This window comes from Podarcis pityusensis (assembly GCF_964106645.2).
Source record: "Podarcis pityusensis genome assembly, chromosome: 4".
Lineage (NCBI taxonomy): Eukaryota > Metazoa > Chordata > Lepidosauria > Squamata > Lacertidae > Podarcis > Podarcis pityusensis.
In genome coordinates, this window is record NC_138027.1 from 40,360,952 (window position 1) to 40,382,355 (window position 21,404).

The 21,404-nt window shown below is 38.3% G+C and overlaps 1 protein-coding gene across 3 annotated transcripts in view; it reads left to right on the forward strand.

The window, feature by feature from the left end:
* EPHA6 (EPH receptor A6) overlaps positions 1-21,404 on the forward strand; it is a 371,548-nt gene that overhangs the window by 171,209 nt on the left and 178,935 nt on the right. For all 3 annotated transcript variants that reach the window (XM_081001496.1, XM_081001497.1, XM_081001498.1), the window contains exons 4-5: positions 15,113-15,268; positions 18,435-18,770. In XM_081001496.1, the coding sequence (XP_080857622.1) occupies positions 15,113-15,268; positions 18,435-18,770 (492 nt within the window). The remainder of the gene's footprint in view (positions 1-15,112; positions 15,269-18,434; positions 18,771-21,404) is intronic.

Here is a 21,404-nt window from a genome sequence, read left to right on the forward strand (position 1 = left end):
TGATTTCCACAGGCCTGCCAGTCTGCCATCAACTCTCTCAGGGGGCCCTGCCAGGTCAAATTCACATTCCGATAACCATACATTCGCATTCCGATGACCATGGTCCTCCTCCCCCTCGTCCTCCTGTGGGCAGGCCTGTCTTAACGAATCTCCATTTGTAACTGCGTCACAAAGCTTTCTTTCCATTCCTGATGTTCCCACAAGTCTTCTCTTTGATCAGTAATTCATTTCCACACAGTTCTTAATCTCCTGCTTGTGAGGGAATATTTAATTTTATTCTATTCTAGTATGACATTGACATGCTTTTCAGTGTACTCAATGAGTTTGCATACTGCAGTCATTGGGGTCATTGTGATAACTTACTGGGGATCATTTGTGTGAATGAGAACATGACCATCTTGCTAAGACAGCAGTCCTTTCCAAGCTTTCTTGGAAATGGAAGGAAACTGAACACATCACACGCACCACAAATGCCTAAAATGTATGAGCAGCATTTATGGACAGAAAAAAAGCCATGCGTCTTCTATTCATCACTACTTCATTTGTCATCTCCTACTACTACTCCATAAAGATTCTGCAAATAGAATAGATAGATGGCACTTTTTGGAGAGAGAGATATGTTTATCCACTAATATTATTTTCAATCTTATGGTTAAAATAAAACCAGAAATGTAACTGTTCATGTAATACAAGTTGAAGTTTAAATACTAACAACCCAGGATAATAATGACTAGATGGACTGCATCCACCCTGAATTCCTCCCCTCCTCTGAAACAAGTCTCACTGGGTTAAGGTTGTTTGTTTTATCAAGCAACTAAATTCCTCTGCATTTTACATTTTATATGTTAGATTGTAGCAACCATGAACTACTTTAGTTTTATTGGGACGGAACTAAGGAGAGTTTCATACAACAGACTGAGACTATAATTTGGGCATGATCCAAGAGGGAGGATAAATCACTGCAGGTGTATGGAACTCACTGGGAACAAAAGGGAATCCTGAAGTCAGATTAAGGAAGGCTAGCTAATTCAAAGTAATTCATCAAGTGGGATATATTGTATAGCGTCTACACCTTAGCGTCAGATAGGAATTAATGCTGAGAGGCCAAGCCAATGAGCAGTACTGAGGCTGGAACAGGAGCAAATAAAAACAGCGATGGATTGGAGTTGCAACAAAATCCTTGGCAGGAAATTGGTAGGCTTGTACCCAGTAGAGCAAGGCTACAAAGCACTGCATGTATAATTAGTTTCTTGCACAGGTGGGAGCAGCAGGCAAGAAGAGGAAAAGATAAAGGGGGAAAGGTGAAATTCAGGCAGTTACACACAAGATGACAAACAGAAAGCTAAGTGGACCTAGAAACAATAGTGGCTAAAAGGGAAAATTGGTGATTAAACAAGTTTCACACTTGGTTCCAAGAAGGTCCTGTTAGAACCATAAGAACATATGAAACTGCCTTATGCTGACTCAGATCCTTGGTCCATCTGTTCTCAGTATTGTCTACTATGACAGTTGATGCTTCCGGATTTCAGGCAAGGGTGTGTCCTTGGGGTTGGGTGAGTCTATCAATTTCCACATTTCTACATAAGTATGTGATTTATTTAATTTTTTTAAGTCATCATGAGCATTCATCATTATCTTAGTTTGGATTTGTTTGTATTATGCACATTTTTTTGTATGCATATTCCCCTAATACAGTATACACTTTTCTGCAAAGCAATGTTCCTTAATAAAATTCCTTTTTGGATGTTACGTTCATGAATATGTGTGTTTTCATGCACACTAGTATATGCATCTTTGTACACATTAAAGGGTAAAGGGGACCCCTGACCATTAGGTCCAGTCGTGGCTGACCCTGGGGTTGCGGTGCTCATCTCGCTTTACTGGCCAAGGGAGCCGGCGTACAGCTTCCGGGTCATGTGGCCAGCATGACTAAGCCGCTTCTGGCGAACCAGAGCAGCGCACGGAAACGCCGTTTACCTTTCCGCTGGAGAGGTACCTATTTATCTACTTGCACTTTGACATGCTTTCAAACTGCCAGGTGGGCAGGAGCAGGGACTGAGCAACAGGAGCTCACCCCATCGTGGGGATTCGAACCGCTGACCTTGTGATCGGCAAGCCCTAGGCTCTGTGGTTTAACCCACAGCACCACCCGCGTCCCTTGTACACATTACCTGACTGGAAAACTGTACTACAAAATTCAGAGAAGTGCAACTTCAATTTGAATATTGTTTTGGAATTTGTGAATTAGATAGGTTTGCCTCTAAATGTAAACAAAATAAATTTCCCACTCCATACCTATCCCAGTCCTACCTGAAGATGCTGGGAATTGAACTGGAGACCTTCTGCATGTAAAGCAGATGAGCTGATGCCCTTTTGAGCCTTTCTGCTTTCTGCTTTATAGGTGGCCTAGCAGGAGAATAATGTTTAAAGATACTTTAATACAAAATTATTTGTTGCAATCCAATTAACATTCTACTTTTATCTGGAGCAATTTCATTTCTGGCCTCCTATTTAATATGTGAATTGGCATATTCTAATGCACAGAAGAGCTTTTCACGCTATAAAATCACTTGTAAATGAATTGAACTGGATAATTAATAGAAGTTCTATTTAATATATCTCAGAAAGCTTACCAACCTAGAAAGAAATGCCACTTAATGATGTATTATTTATTAAAACTGACATTTGATTTATTGGTATTGACGACTGATGCTGAGTTTCGCTCTGTCAGCTTAAGAATTTGTACATAGATTTTTTCTGAGGTAAGCAACAGATGCAAAGATTGCATGAACACAGGATTTGTAGATTAGGTGCAATAATTGGCTAGTGTAGCTATGCATTAATCACTGCTGATATATGAAGCTGATATTCATTGCTGATTCATATGCTCATGTAGAATAAAAAATTCAATTTTTGTCACACTTGACATGTTATCAAATACACATTTTCCAGTAAAGAAATTTAGTCTGCAGAAATTTGGTCTGAAATCCTGTGTAAACTTTCCTCTGAGTAAGTTCCACAGAATATAGTGGGACTTACAAGTGAACAACCATAGAACTGCACTGTTAACTTTTTAAAAAATGTATGTGAAGTAGCTTGTAGTTTCTTGTTAGAAATTGGGCTATGTAAAATGGCATCTCAGAATTATCCCCCTTGTTTGTGGGATGAGGATTTTTTTGGCAGCAGGGGAATCGTTTAATTGAATTTTTCCAGGAACAGAATAAACATTCCAACAGTTTCTTGGTAGTACATGTCACCATTTGCAGTTGTACAGCTTCTTTCCTTTTTACAAAGATAGGTTATATATTTGTTTGTTATTGCTGCTGTAAGTGCCTACAACAGCAGTTGCACTAACATCCCAGCCAGCATTTTGCATCCTCCAGATGTAGGATTATTCTAGGGCGTGTGGAGAATGACTGCCACCAAACACAAAAATGGTGGGTAATTTTAGGAAAAAATACTTCAAAATGGCTGTCTTATAGAAAAAAGAGAAAAAATATTTTTTATTATTTAAAAAAATCTCAGAAACATTTTTTCCACATCTCAGTTATCCTGCATTTGATTCCATCTGAATTTCCAATGAAGTAGAGGGTGAGGGTTATGACAAATCAGTTAGGACAGACTTGTACTTAGGAGTAATCTAATACAAGACAGACCTAGAAGACATAATGACAGGACATTTGTTGGTTCTTATGGTTCTCAGGTGAAACTTTAGAAATATATTATCAGCAGTATTGTTGCTGTTTTTTCAGAGGGTACCCAAGGGTACGCAGTACCGGCATCTCTTTTTTTGTCGTTGTTAAAAAGTCTGGCACTTACTGTAACAACTTCATTGTGAGTACCATAACCTGTTTTTCTAAGGGGGGGGGGGAGCACTGATTATCAGTAAGCTACAGCCCATTTTGTACAATGACAGGTTTCTTCTCACAGGCCTTTGGTGGAAGGTCTGAATTTGCTTAAAGACAGCCCACTTCTTAACTTAAAATAGTTTCTCACCAGCAGTAGCAAGCAGCATGGTGAGGCACCACTACTTACTTGACTTCTGGTCAATTGCATTGCTTCTGCTTATGGGGAGACAGGGAGGGTAAGGTGGCGTGGCAGCAAAATTGGCATGGTGCATATGCACTGATGGAATCAATCTGGCACTCCGGCCACCTCTCCCTTCCCCTTCCACCTCCTGGAAAGCAGCAGCAGTGAAACCAACCAGGGGTCAGGTGGCCAGCAGCATCCCACCACAATGTGTGCTACTGCTCATCAACAACAACTGGCCATATAACAGAGGTATGGGTGCAGGGACCAGCCGCTGATGCAGACCCAGACATCTTTTTTTTTCTCTGTGCCTACTCTGGCAATACTGTTACTGAATTAATTGTTGTTGTTGTTATTATATATATTTATATTCCGTCCTTTCCCTTAATGGAATTCAAGGTTGCTTACAGACAGAAACCTGAACTCAGTAATGTAATCCACTAAAATGGGACTAGGAAACAAGTAAACAGGGCTATGCTAGTTTTGTTCTCATCACTTGAACTTGCAGGAAAGGGCATTTTGCAGATTTTGTTGTTGTTGTATTCAAGCTGGTTTTTCAAATGAAGGCAAAGTGTTCTGGCATTCATCAAACCAAGTAACTGATCACATACTGTATTTAGAGGGTAAAGTTTTGTGCCTGCAGTGTGCTTCCAAAGTTTAATTTATCATTAAGAAGCTCTGATGTTCGTTTACTAATAAAGTGAAAGAGTGGCCTTTTATTTATCTTTTGGTCTTTGAAATTTCTTTAATTTGTTTATCAGAATTAGCGGGCTAATGAGCTGAGGTAGTGAAATTAAATTATAAGTAGATATGGGAATACAGGTCTATTTTGATACTTTATAGTGAATTTCTTTGCAGCTAATATGCACATTCAGTTTAATTCAGATGGTATGGGGAAAGACAGCAAAATGTACCCCTCTGTTTTTAAATTATATCAATTATTCTTCAGGAAAAACCATGGGAGCCAATTCTTAATATTGATTGTCTTTTTAAGATAATAATAATAATACAGAATAAAACTTTAGAAATAGATATGTGGCCTAAACGTTTTATCCTGGCCTCTAGACTTTTTTCCAATTGCAGTATTAGAGTAATATCCAACTAAGTCATACTCAGAGCTGACCCATTGAAATTGATGTACTTAAGTTGTTTAAGTCCATTTATTTTAATGAGTTTGTTCTGAGTATATCTGACATTGGATATCACCCTTAGGGCACCTCCAAAACATCATTCTTATTCCATATTCATTATCAATTCTACTCATGCTGATGGTATTAAGGTGGTCATACCCAATCCTGCTTACAATACTATTTGCATGTGCAAATATTTTGGGGTGGTCATACTGCTTCATTTCCAATCAGTGCATATCCTGTAACTTCCTGCTGAAATCCTGTAACTTTTCATACCACAAATGTTCAAGGTGAGGGGTGTACAACTTTTGTTTCACTACAGCCCCTCCAGACTGCCATAAAGTGGTAGGTAGGATTGAGGAAGCATTACAGAACAACTAATAAAGCAGAATACATCCACCGCTAAGGAACTATAATTGTATCAAAAACATGTTCCAGAACACACTTACAATAAAATACCAATCTGGAGGGGCCTTCTATCTTCTTCTTTTTAACACTCAACAATCATTATGGATTTTCTCTTTAAGTTAATAGGTGTATTTCATTATTACCTTGGCCTCATGAGAGGTGTTTGAGTTAGAAACAACTTCTGCTGTAGGGTTCAAGTGGTACTTAGATTCAGATGGTTTCAGAATGCTGTCAATTCTAGATATGTAATCTTCAGAAATAAAATAAGAATTGCAACTCATGGGAACAAGTGAAAGCACAGTTCAGCTTCTTTTTAAATCTTTTAAGTTCAGGACTGACTAAAAGAAGATAAATAAGAAGTTATCATCTTAAAAGCTTATCTTAGGCATAAAACTATAAAAAGTACGTTAGAACAATTTTAGATAAAGCTAGAAACATAAAAGCCTTAAAAGACGGCAATCTGAAATGGATGAAATTGAACAAAATTTTAGCACAGCAGGACAGAGAACTATTGATAGGATTACGGGGGTGGGGGTAGAATTAGAAAAAGAGTGAAAGAAAAAAATCATGTCTTCAGACCATAATATGTATGTATTTATTTATTTTATTTACATTATTTACAGCTTGTCTTATATGTATATATGTATATATGCATATATACATATATATATATATATATGCGCAGTAAAGTAATGGAAAGTCTTGGGAATTGCCACAAACTCATTAAGGTTGCTTCAGGTTGCCTATTAAGAACCATCCTTATCTGCTGTCTCACACATTTTTGCCAAATGTGACCAAATTAACCTGTTGAAATACAAAAACACACACACACACACACCTACTTGTTCCTCCTCACCCATCTAGACAGTGCAGAGAAGGTGAAAAAACTGGGCAAAACAGAGGGTGGAAAGGTAGGTGGGCTCCAGAAGCAGAAAGAAGCCAAGGTCAGGGTCAACTGAACTTAAATAGCTTCTCAAGCCCTGCTCACTGCCCCAGTATGGCATGTATCTTCACACTGATTTCATGCCTGCCTTGCCTCCTTCTAGCCCAGTCCCAATTCTGTCCCAGCCTGCAGTCTGCTGGCAAGGGTAGAGGCACAACTTTCTTATGTTCCATTTTATTCTACAGATTTTGCAAGTCAAGTTTGCAAACCTCCCATGAACAGGAGCAACCTGCGCTAACATTATATCTTGCACATTACTGTACTAGGCAATGCAATATTTAATTTACCCTATCACTGGGTAAGACATGATATAGCACTAATGGGTACATCTAAGTGGGGTCACATTATATGCTAGCAATTTACAAATTTAATCAAGCACTGATTAGTTATCTGGCTATTAATATATCAAGTAAAATGTTTTACTGATGTTCCTTCTACTTTCTAGCAAGGATTTATATTAGAATGCCTCCATACACACAAATCTCCATCCACCTTGTACAAGCAAATTATGTGCTCTAGAGCTTGTTTTTAAGTGCAGACACATTCCAGTTTTGAATCTCTGCTATTTGGGACCTCTGGTTATTAAAGGAAAGTTTCAGTGTTCCAGAAAGTTCATTACATGTTCATACAAAACAAATTGTATGAACATGTACTGTAACAGTATCTCTGCCATGACTTCATCTATTAAAGATGCAGTAGTGAGTCCAAAGGAGTTTTATCCATATACAGTATATTGGGCTGTATCCAGTACTTGCACAACAGACTCCTCCCTCCTCTCCATCCCCATGCAGCCCCCCAGCCTTACTCCCATTCTTCAAAATCTGCTCCAGGGGATTGGGAGACCCTCCAAAAAAGATTGTTGGCATCCCTGGGAAGAGGAGAGGAAGGGGAAATCCACTCATGCATCATTGGATGCAACTGCCCTGTGATCTTTGGCTGAAGGGCAGTATATGAATTTACAGTAAGGAATCATAATAATTATCATCATCATAAATCAATAGTAACTCTGTCTTATAATGGCAAATGGGTCTCCGACAAAATATTGTAGTGTACAGTGCTTCTCTTCTTGCTGGATACGCCATTCGTCCTCTCTAGCATTCAACTTTTCATGCCAGTGAACCTGTACAATCCTCCACATTACCTGTTTGTTTGTTTGTTTGTTTGTTTGTTTGTTTGCTTGCTTGCTTGTTTGTTTAACTGCGGCAAACTTAGGGTTTCCTCAAAGCCTGCTTATACACCCCTCATGTGTGTAAATGGTGTCATTTTGACTGTAGGATAACAAACTTTAATTGTTCAGTCTTAATATATATGTAAAATAAAATGGTATACCTAAATTATGGGAACAAAGGAAATTAGTCCATTGGTCCATCTAGCATTCTCTGTGCTGGCTGGCAGCAGGTCTGCAGGAGCACCAATCCCACAATAAACACCAGTCTGGAAATACCAGCTGTTATTTCATGCAACTGGATCACAACTGTTTGACCTGACCCCCCTAAAAAAAGCTCAACAACTTTGGAGATCCTTGCCATATAGGAATAAAGAAAGAAGAATTAAATGAGCATACCACATGAGGAACAATTCTAAGCTTGTTTGTCCATAACAATTTTGCATCTGTATTAAACAGAATGCTCCTCATAGCAGTTATATGTAGGATTTCATCCTTATGATAGGATCCAGTTCACCATTTTCTATCCCGTTAAATCAAAGGGACTTGACTGTGCTTTATGTTTGATTGTCCCTTCTCTATCGACTAGAAACTGTGGGTATTTTATAAGAAAAAAAAGTTGCACTTTCCTGTACTCTTGAACAGTTTTGGAAGATTACTTTGTCAAACGTAAGGGGGGCAGAAGTCAAAGTGTACAGTAAATAACTAGAATCCAGTTTGGCATTTTCTTTGACCTTTTCTATGACAAATGCATCCAAGGTTATTTTAAGCAATCTAATTGCATCTCTGAGGTGTTTTTTTAAATCCTGTTTCCAGCATAACTGTGGAGCATGTCACCATGACCAAAAATGAAAAATAAAAGTACAGTTTTCAACAAATAATTTCATTATAAGATAATAAAGACAAGATTGAGAAAGTCCAGAAAAGTTGCGATTGACTTTTTTTGGGGGGGGGGGGATAGTGGTAAACAGACTCAATGTTAGAAACTCTTCTAAAAGAATTCATTCTGGTCAAAGTTAAGCACTTCTCTTATGGGTTCCATTTATTTCATTGGAAAGAGATTACAATGATTTCAATATATAAGATTGACTGGTCATTACACAGTGCTGCCTGTGAGCAATGCAACAAGTTACATAGGGTTGAAGAAGAAGAAGAAGAGGAGGAGGAGAAGTTTGGACTTGATAGCCCACCTTTCACTCCCCTTAAGGAGTCTCAAAGCGGCTAACAATCTCCTTTCCCTTCCTCTCCCACAACAAACACTCTGTGAGGTGAGTGAGGCTGAGAGACTTCAGAGAAGTGTGACTAGCCCAAAGTCACCCAGCAGCTGCATGTGGAGGAGTGGGGAAGTGAACCCAGTTCGCCAGATTACAAATCCACCGCTCTTAACCACTACACCATGCTGGTTTATCCTTTAGTGAACATATTTAAACGACCACTAGACCATAGTGCAATAATCATATTACAGTTTGTGTAAACTTGGTGTAATTTGAAGGTGATATACAACAACACAGTAAAACAATGAAAAACAGGTTTAAAGCAATGCAAATGAACAATCGAGGCAGAAACTTTCTTTCATCCAGCTAGAAAAGCTTGTCGACAAAAAATATCCTCAAAGTACAGGTAGCAGATGTATGTCATATCTAAACAGGAATGGTGTTCCACTAAACAGGGGTAAGAACAATAAAAGCCCTGCTCCAGGTTGCTATAGAGCTTGTTTTATTATAGGAACTTCAAGTAGACTCTCCCACAGAACTCAGTGACCTACTGAGTATATAAGGCTAATGCAATCTCTCAAGTAATCTGGTCCCAAGTTGTATAGGGCCATTATATGTTAGCACCTAAACCTTAAACTTGGCCTAGTAATAGACTGCCAGCCAGCACAGATCCCACATTAACAAGCTGCAGGTAGTTTACCCCCTTAAGCAACCCTGCCACTGAAACTGATTGTAACAGCAATCAATAGGGTAAAAGGTAAAGGTAAAGGGACCCCTGACCATTAGGTCAAGTCGCGGAGGACTCGGGGGTTGCGGTGCTCATCTCACTTTATTGGCCGAGGGAGCCGGCGTACAGCTTCCAGGTCATGTGGCCAGCATGACTAAGCCGCTTCTGGTGAACCAGAGCAGCGCACGGAAACGCCGTTTTCCTTCCCGCCTGAGCAGTACCTATTTATCTACTTGCACTTTGACGTGCTTTTGAACTGCTAGGTTGGCAGGAGCAGGGACCAAGCAACAGGAGCTCACCCCGTCACGGGGATTCAAACTGCCGACCTTCTGATCGGCAAGTCCTAGGCTCTGTGGTTTAACCCACAGCACCACCTTTCATCAATAGGGTAGTGGTGATTAATTGCTTTCCTACCTTATGTGGGGGGGGGTGCAAAATGAAGGGATACGGGGTTGTTGCTTCTGCTGTAAACACTTAAATTGGTTTATTTGTGGCAAAGGTTTGAATCTTTTTGCTCCAAACAGAAAAGGGTAGCCATATCACCTATGCCAATAGCGTTGCTGTAGTTATTATGAGGTATAAATAATAAACAGAGCAAGTGCTTTTAGAATACACTACTTACATTTTAACAATTGGATTTTGAATTTATCCCACCATGGGTGTCAGAACCTTGATTACTGTAATTCTGAAATCTCTTTTGACCCCAACACCCTACACATCTAATATTATCATACCTGGTCTTGGCCTGAATGCAGTAATGCCAGCCTAAGATAAACTGATGAAAGATCAACAGTACTGTAACTTTACAGCTCCTGAAACCTCAGTACTTTGCATGGTTTAAGGTTGGCACATGATGAGAGAAGGGCTCCTTCACAGCTTTGTGGTAAAAAGAACTTCAACAGATCAAGGCTGGATCTACACTGATCTGTAAAAACGCTATTAAAGGCTATTTTTAAATATATATATATATACTGTAACTCTCAATGCAATTTCCCATTGCCTACATATTGCTGCAGCACCCTCTGTTGTCACATTTTTTAATAACATATTTTTAATAATAGAACCAACCGGTGTAGATTTTCCCCAAGCCTTTTCTAGTAAGGAAATATAGGAAGAAGAAAAACTTCACGTGTTGACATTTTGTTTGTCATGCAGCTTTTTAGTTGTGTGTAGCCCCTGATTTATTTGGAAGCTTGTCACCTGACCCAGAGAAGAATATGTAAATTTGCATATGACACAAAACATATGCAAATTCGGGTCCTCTTTTACTGGTAGAGTGGAGGTTCCCAAATCCTGTTGGCAGCCTTGGTAGAATGCCATACTATCTGAATGGCTGCCCATATCTAATGAGATAAAGGTGCATTTCCTCAACACTCTGTACCCTAGAGAATTCCAGAAAAAGAGAAGCAAAAGAAAAATGTTCCATAGCACAAACGAAAAAGGAATTTAAAGGCCAAGCTGTTCATTCTCACAGTATCCTACTACTTCTGGCACTTTGCTAGCTCCCATGTCTTGTTACAGTTTTCCAGATAGTGAGACACAATTGAATCACTAAAACTTATAAGAACAATTATTTAAAAATAACTTCGGTAAGATATATCTGTAGCTATGAAAAACTTGATATAATCCAATTTAATCTCTTGAGATCTCTGACAATTCCCTGAGGGTAATTCAGGAGAGCTTCTGACAAGTATTAATTTCATATCACTGTATATATACATGGGCTAGAGCTGATTTCCTTACAAAGGAGCAGTGGGAGTTTGAGTGAAAGGACTTTCTAGACACTACAGAAATGGTTTAGTATAACTTGGTTCTCATTCTTGGTAAACCTCCACAAACAGCCTGTATATTGGTCACTTTGAGTGACATTCTATGGCAAAAGGCTTTGTGAGGTGATATTACTGGGTTACAGAGATAAAGCTTTATTGCATTTCATTCCTAGAAAATATGGATTTATTCATTTCCAAGTCAGTAAGAGGGAATATAGGCTACTTCCCATCCTTCTAAGAAGGCTTTCCTTCCTTGCTGTAAAACTCCTGCTTGCAAGTCCGTGTACTTGTTGAGGTAAGAGGGAAGAGTAACATAGCTGTTAGTCCAGATTTGCTCCAGCCTGCCAACAGCAATGAACACAACCCCTTACACTAATACCTTTGGTTCTGCAGTGCTGGGTGTTGGGGGTCCCCAGTGCCCTAGCAGCGTAGGACTGGTAGAAATTAAAATACAGTATTCCATTCCATTATGTAATCAGCTCCACCAGTTTCTGTGTAAGGATTGTCTACTTTTCAAGAGAGAGAGAGACTGAAATTGTTTCTCTTACAACAAAATCATCTTTCACATAACATTAATTTTAAACATAAAGAAGAAGACTTAAAAGACATACATGTATTACCTTAGCTATAAGTTGTTTTCAGGTATGAATTTACATATACTTTCTTGGAAATTCAAATTATCTTTCTTTTGTTCTTCTTACTGAAAAAAAACTTTGTAAACAAGTTTTTTAAAAGCATTAGTAGCACTTATGGTCCTGGTAAAATCTTAATGGAAAATTTTGTTTTGTGCAGACATTTCATTTGAAGGTGAACTATTACTACTGAAAATCAGCTATACACTGCCACTGCATATGGGCACTGAGATGCTTATTTCAGATTCTGATTGCATATGCATTGGCTTGTAAAAAAGAACTTGCTTATTTTTTTCATCTTGAATCTGGCAATCAACATTCTGCACCGTTCAATTATTCCAAGCTTGTGATTGTTTGGACTTTCTCAGCATGTTCCCATATAATATCTATAAAGCCCTGATTTTTATTTTAATGTATCTACTATCCATGATGGTGTCATTTTGTGTATGGCCTTGGGGTTTTCCAGTAGTTTTGTAAAATTAACCATAAAGCTTCTGCGCTATCTGCCTTGCATGATGGCATAACTGGATTATTAGCTAAATTTACTCGGACTGACCTTGTTGTGAATGATCTTAGTCTTCCAAATGTATTATTTGTGTTATATCGACTTCCCATCAGGTTATCAATTCCACACATGATTCTCTGTAGGCTAAACACTTGGAAAAATATATTTATATATTTTTGTAACATTTGAATTGTAACAACTATTGCTTGGTCACAACTATATTCTTCCTGGGCAATTTGTTCAAGTGGCTGCTGTTTGTACAGCTCAGTCACTCTTAGATGATTCTGACTATCTGCATCCATTTCAACCTGCCTTCAGACCAGTTTTCACCTCAAAAATGTACCTGGAGAATTCTGCTTTGTGACTTTTGATACCTTGATTGCAACATGCTCCTGGATAAACCATCTGGATTAGAGATTGGCAGACTATACATCAGTGGATCTATTCCTACTTGGGGGCTGCTTCCATAGGGTGTAAAGCTACTGCTCGTAGGGGTCCTGTCAGTCTATATTCTGTTATGGAGTCTGCCTAATTAAAGCCTGTCATTTCTCACACTCTGCATAAACCCCCTTGTCTGCCATCTGAAGGCCTGCTTCTGGTCCCCTCTGAGGACCTCTTCCAGGTTACCCTGCTGTCTTAAGTTTGGTGGATGGTGACTGGAGAGAGAATCTTGGCCATTGTGGCCCTTTGAATATGCAACACTCTCCCTAGGAAGGAATGCCTGGTCAAAATTCTAACGTGCTTTCAATGATGTGGAGGACTTTTTGTTTGCTCAGGCTTGTTATAACTGGTTTTATTGCCATTTTATAGCTTTGCTGGGATTTTTAGTGATTTTGATGTAATCTTCTGTGATTCTGTTGCAATCTTTAAAATGATTCCCCCTGTGGCGGAAATGATTTGGTTGTACCTGTTTTTAAGGGTATGAAACTGCTGTTAACTAATGGGTGGCTTTAAAATTCACTAAAGAAAGAAAGAATACTGTATGTGCTGAAGTTAAGAGGTATACACAGTGGAAATGAAGTTCCCCGATAGGAAATTATGTCACATAATCACATTGCTCCACTTCCGCACCTGTTCACCTTCCCTAATATCGGAATTATTTGAAGGAGTAGAGACTTGTGGCTTCTGTTCCAAAAGAACACAGGTAGAGCTGCTAGGGTTGTGAGCGCGTAGCCCTTTTTAAAAAAGCTGAACATTGATCAGAGGCAGTTTTAGGGTGGTATGAATGCTGTAGAATGGAGTGAGAGAGGCAAGGGGCGCCAAATTTTAGCGCTGCGCAGGGTGCCACTGAAATTTGAGAGCCCCAGATCCACCACTGCATTGATCAACCAACTGTATGACATGGAAGAGGAAGCAAGGGAGACTGAATTGAGCTCCTCTTCCTCCTCTTGAACTTCTGACTGGTGAAATTTTATTTGTACTTAAAGGTCTGTATGCACACAACTCTGCTGTTCAACTAAGAAGACAAATCACATACATATTGGTTTGCAATTCCTTATCTAGTTACATAGATAATGGCTGATAGTAGTCTACTTAAATACATATGTGAGTATACATACATGAACCACATCATTTTAATGTACCTAGATAACTCAAGAGATCAATACTTTAGATTCGTTCTGACATGCAGTGACCACGTGGCTTATATGGGATCTACCAAATTCCTGCGTTGATTATGTGTATGATGTATGAGTGCATACTCATCCCATAGGGATTTCAGTGCATTTCAGTGTGTGTGGCACACAAATGCATACTGCATATATATTCTGCAGGATCAAAGTTTTCATTAATGCAAAAATCAAAAGTACAAAGAAAAAAGAAAAAAGAAAACATAATCAAACTACAGTATAGAGGTTGACATTTCCAATTAAATAGAGAGCAGGTAACATAGAAAAATAAAAGCAGCAAAACACATCATGAAAGCAAAGGTTCATAATTCACTGGGGGAAGAGAGCTTTGTATATCTGAATTTCACATGTAAGAAATGATCTCCTCCCAATGGTACAGAAACATGGTCTTCTTTACCTCTAGTCCCATGTGATGGTCTTTTAGGCACTGAGTGAAAATCTTTTTCTTTCCTCCAAAGCCTTTAATTTTAATTGGTATATTATTATTTTTTTGGTGCTTTCAGATTCCTGCATCAAGTTAATTTAATTTGCTGGTTTTATATTGGCATAGATACAAAGCTAGGTTGTGTTGGTGGTTGTTGTTGTTTCTGCTGTTTTCTATTATTATAGGTTTTATTGTCTAAACAATGGATTGTATTTTGCATTTTAATAGGGCTATAAACTAAATTATAATGAATAAAATAATACAATAGTGCCCCTACTTCTCTCACTCATATATAGGGCATTCATTCATATGGGGGAAAGCAAGGAGAAATATAAACATTCATTATCTGAAGGGAACCTGCTTTCTTCCTTTATTGACCTCAAACATTGAGAATCAAACTTGCTGCTATCTGTATAAACTCAAGCTAGGTTCTGTTTCTAGGTCACACTGGGAGAGTCAGGCTGAATGATGGATCTGAATTTTACATTTAGAAAAAGAGGTATACTTAATCAAATCAACTGTTCTTCTGTTTTTACAGCTTGTAGGTCAGGATTCTACAAAGCATTTGCTGGAAATATAAAGTGTTCAAAATGCCCTCCACACAGCCAAACCTTTGTGGAAGCAACGTCTGTATGTCAGTGTGAAAAGGGTTACTTTCGAGCTGAGAAGGATCCAGCAACTATGGCATGTACCCGTAAGTGTGAATCATATTGGTATTTGAAATTCTTTCCTTGTCTCTCTCATTATCTCAGAAGACAAAAATAGCACTTATTTTATATTCCTCTCACAAAAGCTAAAAGTATGAGAGCATGTTTTCGTTAATCAAGAATGCAAATCAGGTTTTCATTTATTCCCAGTGCTCCTTTAAATAAGCAAAAAATGCTCTTCAATCTAAAGTGCCTTTTTAAAACACCACCACAATACTAGATAGAATGTTACCAAAACTATGTTATTAACAGAGTGACCACACATTTCAAATCTGGGTACTGGTATACATAATATATAATGTGTATAAGGGGGGGGGGGACACCCTTGTACAAAATGAGCATTTCATCCATGCTATACATGGATGAAAACACTCCATGTACTGCAACATATCTATAAAGTATATATCCTGAAAATGCCCTTGGAAAAATAAATACCAGACCCCTTTAACAGACTCAGATATAGTTGCAGTGCTTAGAGTTTAAAATGGGACTATAACATCATGGCTCAGGATCAAATGACCAATTAAAACAAAATAAAGCTATTCCAATTCCCATCAGCCACTCCCAAAGGCAGTCCTGGCTGGCAAGTAACATAGTCTAACTGTGTGAAAAGTCATATTGAACTTCCATTACAGCACTCTGGCGAAGAGTCTCAAACAGTTATACATATTTCCATGGCTGTCACAACCCGCTCATTCAAATGAATTGCTGAGGAAACCCGACCCACATTACCAGCCCCTTCCCACATGCCAATAAGCCTTAGGATGGTGAATCTGGCAGGCTCTAAGGCGTTTGATTTATAAGTTATGGAAGATAGCTTAGGAAGCTGCCTTACAACTGTTTCAGGATATTTATCATGTTCTCGCACTTTCTCAACTCCACTCCGAGATTACATTACAATACCCAAGTAAACACAGGTGTCATCGTAGCCTGACAGTACAGAATAAGTGGACTAAAAATAACTCCTTAGCAATGTCCAGTTTAGATATGGTATTTAAAAAATAAAAATCCTGCTCAGCACCATGACAACCGGCAGAACCCATAGTGCTAGGAATCTGGAGAGGATTGATCGTCCTGTTCCAGGAGGTGATGGTGATGGTTATGATGACAATAATGGCAAACAACAACAACTTCTACCGTGACCCTGAATTTGTTGAAGATTTAAATCTAGGTTGCACATACTCTAATTAAATACTATGAGAACTGTGTTCTAACTGCCTTTGGGACTGTTAAACCTCCAGAAGGACAGATGCAGAGGCAAAGGGTCATTAGGATGGAAAAGAGACCTTTGCAAAATTGTCTGATACCTCTTGCCTTCCTGAATCACTTTCTGATTCTTAATAGTCATCAGTGCTTAATATTTTGTTTATAAACAAGACATATTAATAGTTATAAAAGAAAATAAACCACAGTTGGCTTCTTTCTAATTTATGATTTTATCATGTGGACATCAGTACAATTTCAATCTGTCTTGTTCCTGAATGGTGCAACACTTTATTCTACTTATATGATGGGATAGGTTAATGGGATGTTGAAGCTGGATTGCAATTCAGTAAGAAAAGCATATATTAAAGATATACTGATCAAGGACTAGAGAATGACATAACAAATCCTTCATCCTTACTACGACTTTGGCATGTTTCTACAACAGCAGCTCCAGACAGTAAGCCATTTCTGAAGCACAAAGTAGTGTCAAAATAATTTTTGAATGTACACCAAGATCCCTTTGTATATTCAACATACCTTTATGGATCCCAGGCAGCATTTTATTCTTTTCTATATAATAAATTATACAGGCATTAGTATAATTATTATACCTTTACTGCGCAAAACTGGAATAGTTACAATGTCTGATGCATGTTGGTGAAAAACATTAATCTTTTAAAACTGTCAGTATACTTGCTTGCCTAAACAAAATATATAGCATGAAGAAATTCCTGAGCGTATTGCTCACAGATGCCTGCAAAAAGGTTATGGCTGCCAGTTTTTCCCCCCAATGTGACATATAATCTATGCATAATTTATAAGTGATAACAAAGCAATCAGGCCACATTCATAAAAATCCCAATGACACATAATTTAGCAGAATCTGAGGATTAGAATTAATTGTCTCTCTTTGTTCCAAGTTCTAAATCTTAGTAAATGATTCACTGCATGTCATTACAGCTTAATATTTGCATGAAATCACAGTTTAGATGGCATAATTTAATGGCAATTAAAAACCTATTTAATCGTCATGCAAATTGGCACGAGGGCCCTTGAGTATGAAGGGTGTCTATATCTTCAGTATCTGCAGGCGGACAGTTATAAACTTTGAAACACTCCTACTACAATTGATAACAATTTTCCTGTTCAGAGCAATGTGAATGCATAATAAATCATATTTTTATCCTAAAATAAGACCAAGTTTCTCTGTACATTTCTTTACCAAACAGAACTATTAGCAATCATTGGGAAATTGAAAAAGAAAGAAACTAACAGGCATATATTTTTTTCAGGTGCACACTGAATATAATTATACATAACATACACAAACTAAAATAAATCAAGATAGCATACAGGTACTTTGTCAATAATTGGATGTGATGCCGCACATAGTCTCCCTCTCTGATACAAAAGCCTTTTTTAAAAGAAAGGGCTAAAATTCTTAAGACTGATTCTTCAAGAGCAGAAATGGGAGGAAATTTCAACTCCCTGATTCTGTTTCCCCTACAACCATCTGATTGGTAGAATTCTCTGTATTTCTATTCCTGTTGGCATTTGTAGATAAAAGTCAATGGGTGAGAACAGTTGTGGCCCTGAGAGTTTAAAATCCAGATACCAGATTCTATGGTGTGGGCATATTTTGCCATCCTAACCATACAAGCCCCATCCTGACTCTGTCTCGAGTTCTGTTCCTAGTATTTTATCTGACTGTTTCCTGACTTTGTGTCTAACATGTTCTTTTGTGATCTTGGCATGAGTTCCTGTAGGACAGTTTACATGTTCCTTAAGAACAATATGAGGGTAGCTGGCTTTTGTTTTGTTTTTAAGAATGTACCATGTTTGCCACATTTAATTTGTTTCTGTAAATGATGAAAGAGGGCTTTGGGGGTTAAAACACACACATATATATACTAGTTCTAATGACAAACTATTTCCCCTTTTCCTTAGGGCCTCCTTCTGCTCCAAGGAACGTAATTTTTAACATAAATGAAACAGCTCTCATGTTGGAATGGAGCCCACCAAGTGACACAGGAGGAAGAAAAGACCTCACATATAGTGTCATTTGCAAGAAATGTGGATCTGATGCCAGCCAGTGTGAGATATGTGGAGGAGGCATCCGATTCATTCCAAGACATACTGGACTAATCAATTCCTCAGTAACTGTGCTTGATTTTGTGTCTCATGTGAACTACACTTTTGAAATAGAAGCCATGAATGGAGTCTCTGAATTAAGTTTTTCACCCAAGCAGTTCACAGCTATCACAATCACTACAGACCAAGATGGTAAGTTTGTGCTATTTGTATATCAGATATACTTAGAGCTTATGTCAGTTTTGTGACCCCCCCCCCAATAGAAACACTTAAAGCTACTCAGATAATTTATTCTTCCATGTTACTATTTTGCGCGGTGGAGAGGAAATGGTTTTAGGATGAAATAGGAGGTGTTAAAATTAATGGGGCTATCCAGATGAAAAGGTGTTGCATTAACTGAAATTAATACAACGCTGGGACATATACTTAATTTTTTAAAGGCATGCCTGAAGTTCTGTGTTTTTTCTCTGTTTTACTGTGTGGAATTACTGGTGGGAAAGTCGAGGCTTGCTGATATGTAAACTCTGTAAACTCCATTCATTTCAATAGTACACAGTGGGTGTGACTGTAATTGCAGCTGTCATCCCATTGAAGTCAATGGTAACATTTCCATTGACTTCAGTCATTTGGTTGCACCGAGCATCTCCATGTTTATCTGTGTAAGAAATGTACTTCAGATATTTAAAATATCAATATATACTTATTGATACATGTCTCATGAATTTAATTTCACAAAATGTATCTCCCCAGCTAGTTTGATAGCTACAAATGTAAAGTATTTAAATATTATGACATTCTTATATGAATGACCATATAGAATTTGGTCTATATAGAATTGGTATTGGAATTACTAAAGGGAGAATATTCAGTTATTGTCCCCAGGCCTCCCTATTGTTTTTGTGCCAGTTGCATAGGAAGACAGTTACATACAGACTGACAAGTATGGCTTCATCTTGGTTTTATTAAGTTGACAGCTACAATGATCAATATGTATGTCCAATAGAAAACCAACCTTCAGAACTTAAAATCAAATTCACACTTACCAGTAATTTAAAGCCTTATGTAGGTATTTAATCAGTGTTGTGGCTGCTGGTGTGTCTGCATGCCAAAGAGAACCCTAGATGCTTGTGGGGGATGTTCACATTTTAATAAATAAAAAAAAAAATGGCATGACAAGGTTTGAGCATGCTCATTGCTGTCCAGGAGACACATAGGCTAAAAGGGTGGAATTTAGCATCTTCTACTTGTTCTGTCTGTGGAAGTGTTCCAGCTTGCCAAATGGAACAATGCCTCCTCCCCCTGCGCATTGTTCTGGAAGTTCTCCCAACCCTCTGCCAAACCAATTTCAGTTGGCATAGGGGGAAGAGAGGGAGGAAAGCTCCTTGCAGAAGCAAATGTCCTTGTGCAGGACTTCCACTTACGGGACTGGTTTGGTGAATCCTGCCCAAATTATCAAAAGGGCTTCAAATTAATTAGGATCAGTGGGAAAGCACTTCTTCCAATCCTAATTTGTTTTACAAGGATTCTATCAGATGCAAAACCCTTTTTGCAGAGGTGCAAAATCTATGAGCCTCTGGTTGCTATTGGATTCCCATCAGCCTCTACCAGCATTGTCAGTGGTCAGGGATGATGACGGCTATAATTCAGCAACAGATGGAAAGCATAGGTTCCTCACCTCTGGCTTAAAGTATCCTGGGTTGCGAGTCCCTTCATCCCAATTTCCTCTTCACCCCCACCCTCCCATCCCCCCAACACTATTGAGCAGAAAAAAATAAAAAATACCCACACACACATTCACACATCGAGAAGTTTGGGGATGAATGAGCAGCTTTGCCTCAAATCTCAGCAGTCAGAACCAACAGTATCATCAAAAGGGTATTTCCAAACCATTTATATCTCATCTCCCCATGACTCCTTGTGAGCCACCAACTTTTCACTGTATAGCCCTGTGGGTAGTAATCACTGTTCTAATAGCACTTCTATAAAAGGGAGAGAAATCATATTGATAAGTGAAATAAACAGCAATAATTAAACAGAGTTCACATGAGCTTCCTTCCATATTTATATATTTTTGTCTATAAGGCTTGCCCTGCTGCACAGCTTTTTAATTGTTCTACTAACATGTATTTTTGAAAACACTCTAATGGCCTATTTCAACTACATTTAAATTTACTTAACAGCTTATTCTCTACTTTACATTTCCTCAGTTTCTAGGGAGGAGAAGAATACCTGTTCACTACCATTGTTAATGGTACCATATGTGTGCAGCCCTTTACTTACTAGTGTGCAGTTTTCAAATGGCTATTGCACTTGCTATATAATTTGCATCAATGCCCCCAAAGTCATTAATTTTCTTTGCAAAGATACTGACATAATTTACCTTTGCTCTTTAAAATATATAGTTTTCAACCATCCCTCTTTTGTACATCCATTTCTAGGCAGCAGAACTGGTGCTACCTTCATAAACATGCTTTATGAAGGCTTGCCATTTCATTTATCACCATGTCTTTTTCTGCAAAACTCTTCTTTTATGTCCAAATAAACTGACTGAGACTCTGAAAAGTGATCCTTAAATTCTTTGAAGCTTTACCAGTAGCACTGTTAATAATGGAAGAATTATTGTGGGGAATGCAAGCAGCGTACACACTTGGGTTTTACTGTCGGGCTATCATAGATTACAAAGGCAGAGGCCTTTCCTTGCTTGGATAAACTACAGTGGAAACCAACACAGTTATATGAAAAGCAGACAGTGGTAAAAGATACATATCTGCTGTCTTTAAAGATAAATCTTATGCCATCTCTCTGGCCATGCACATTTACACAGGA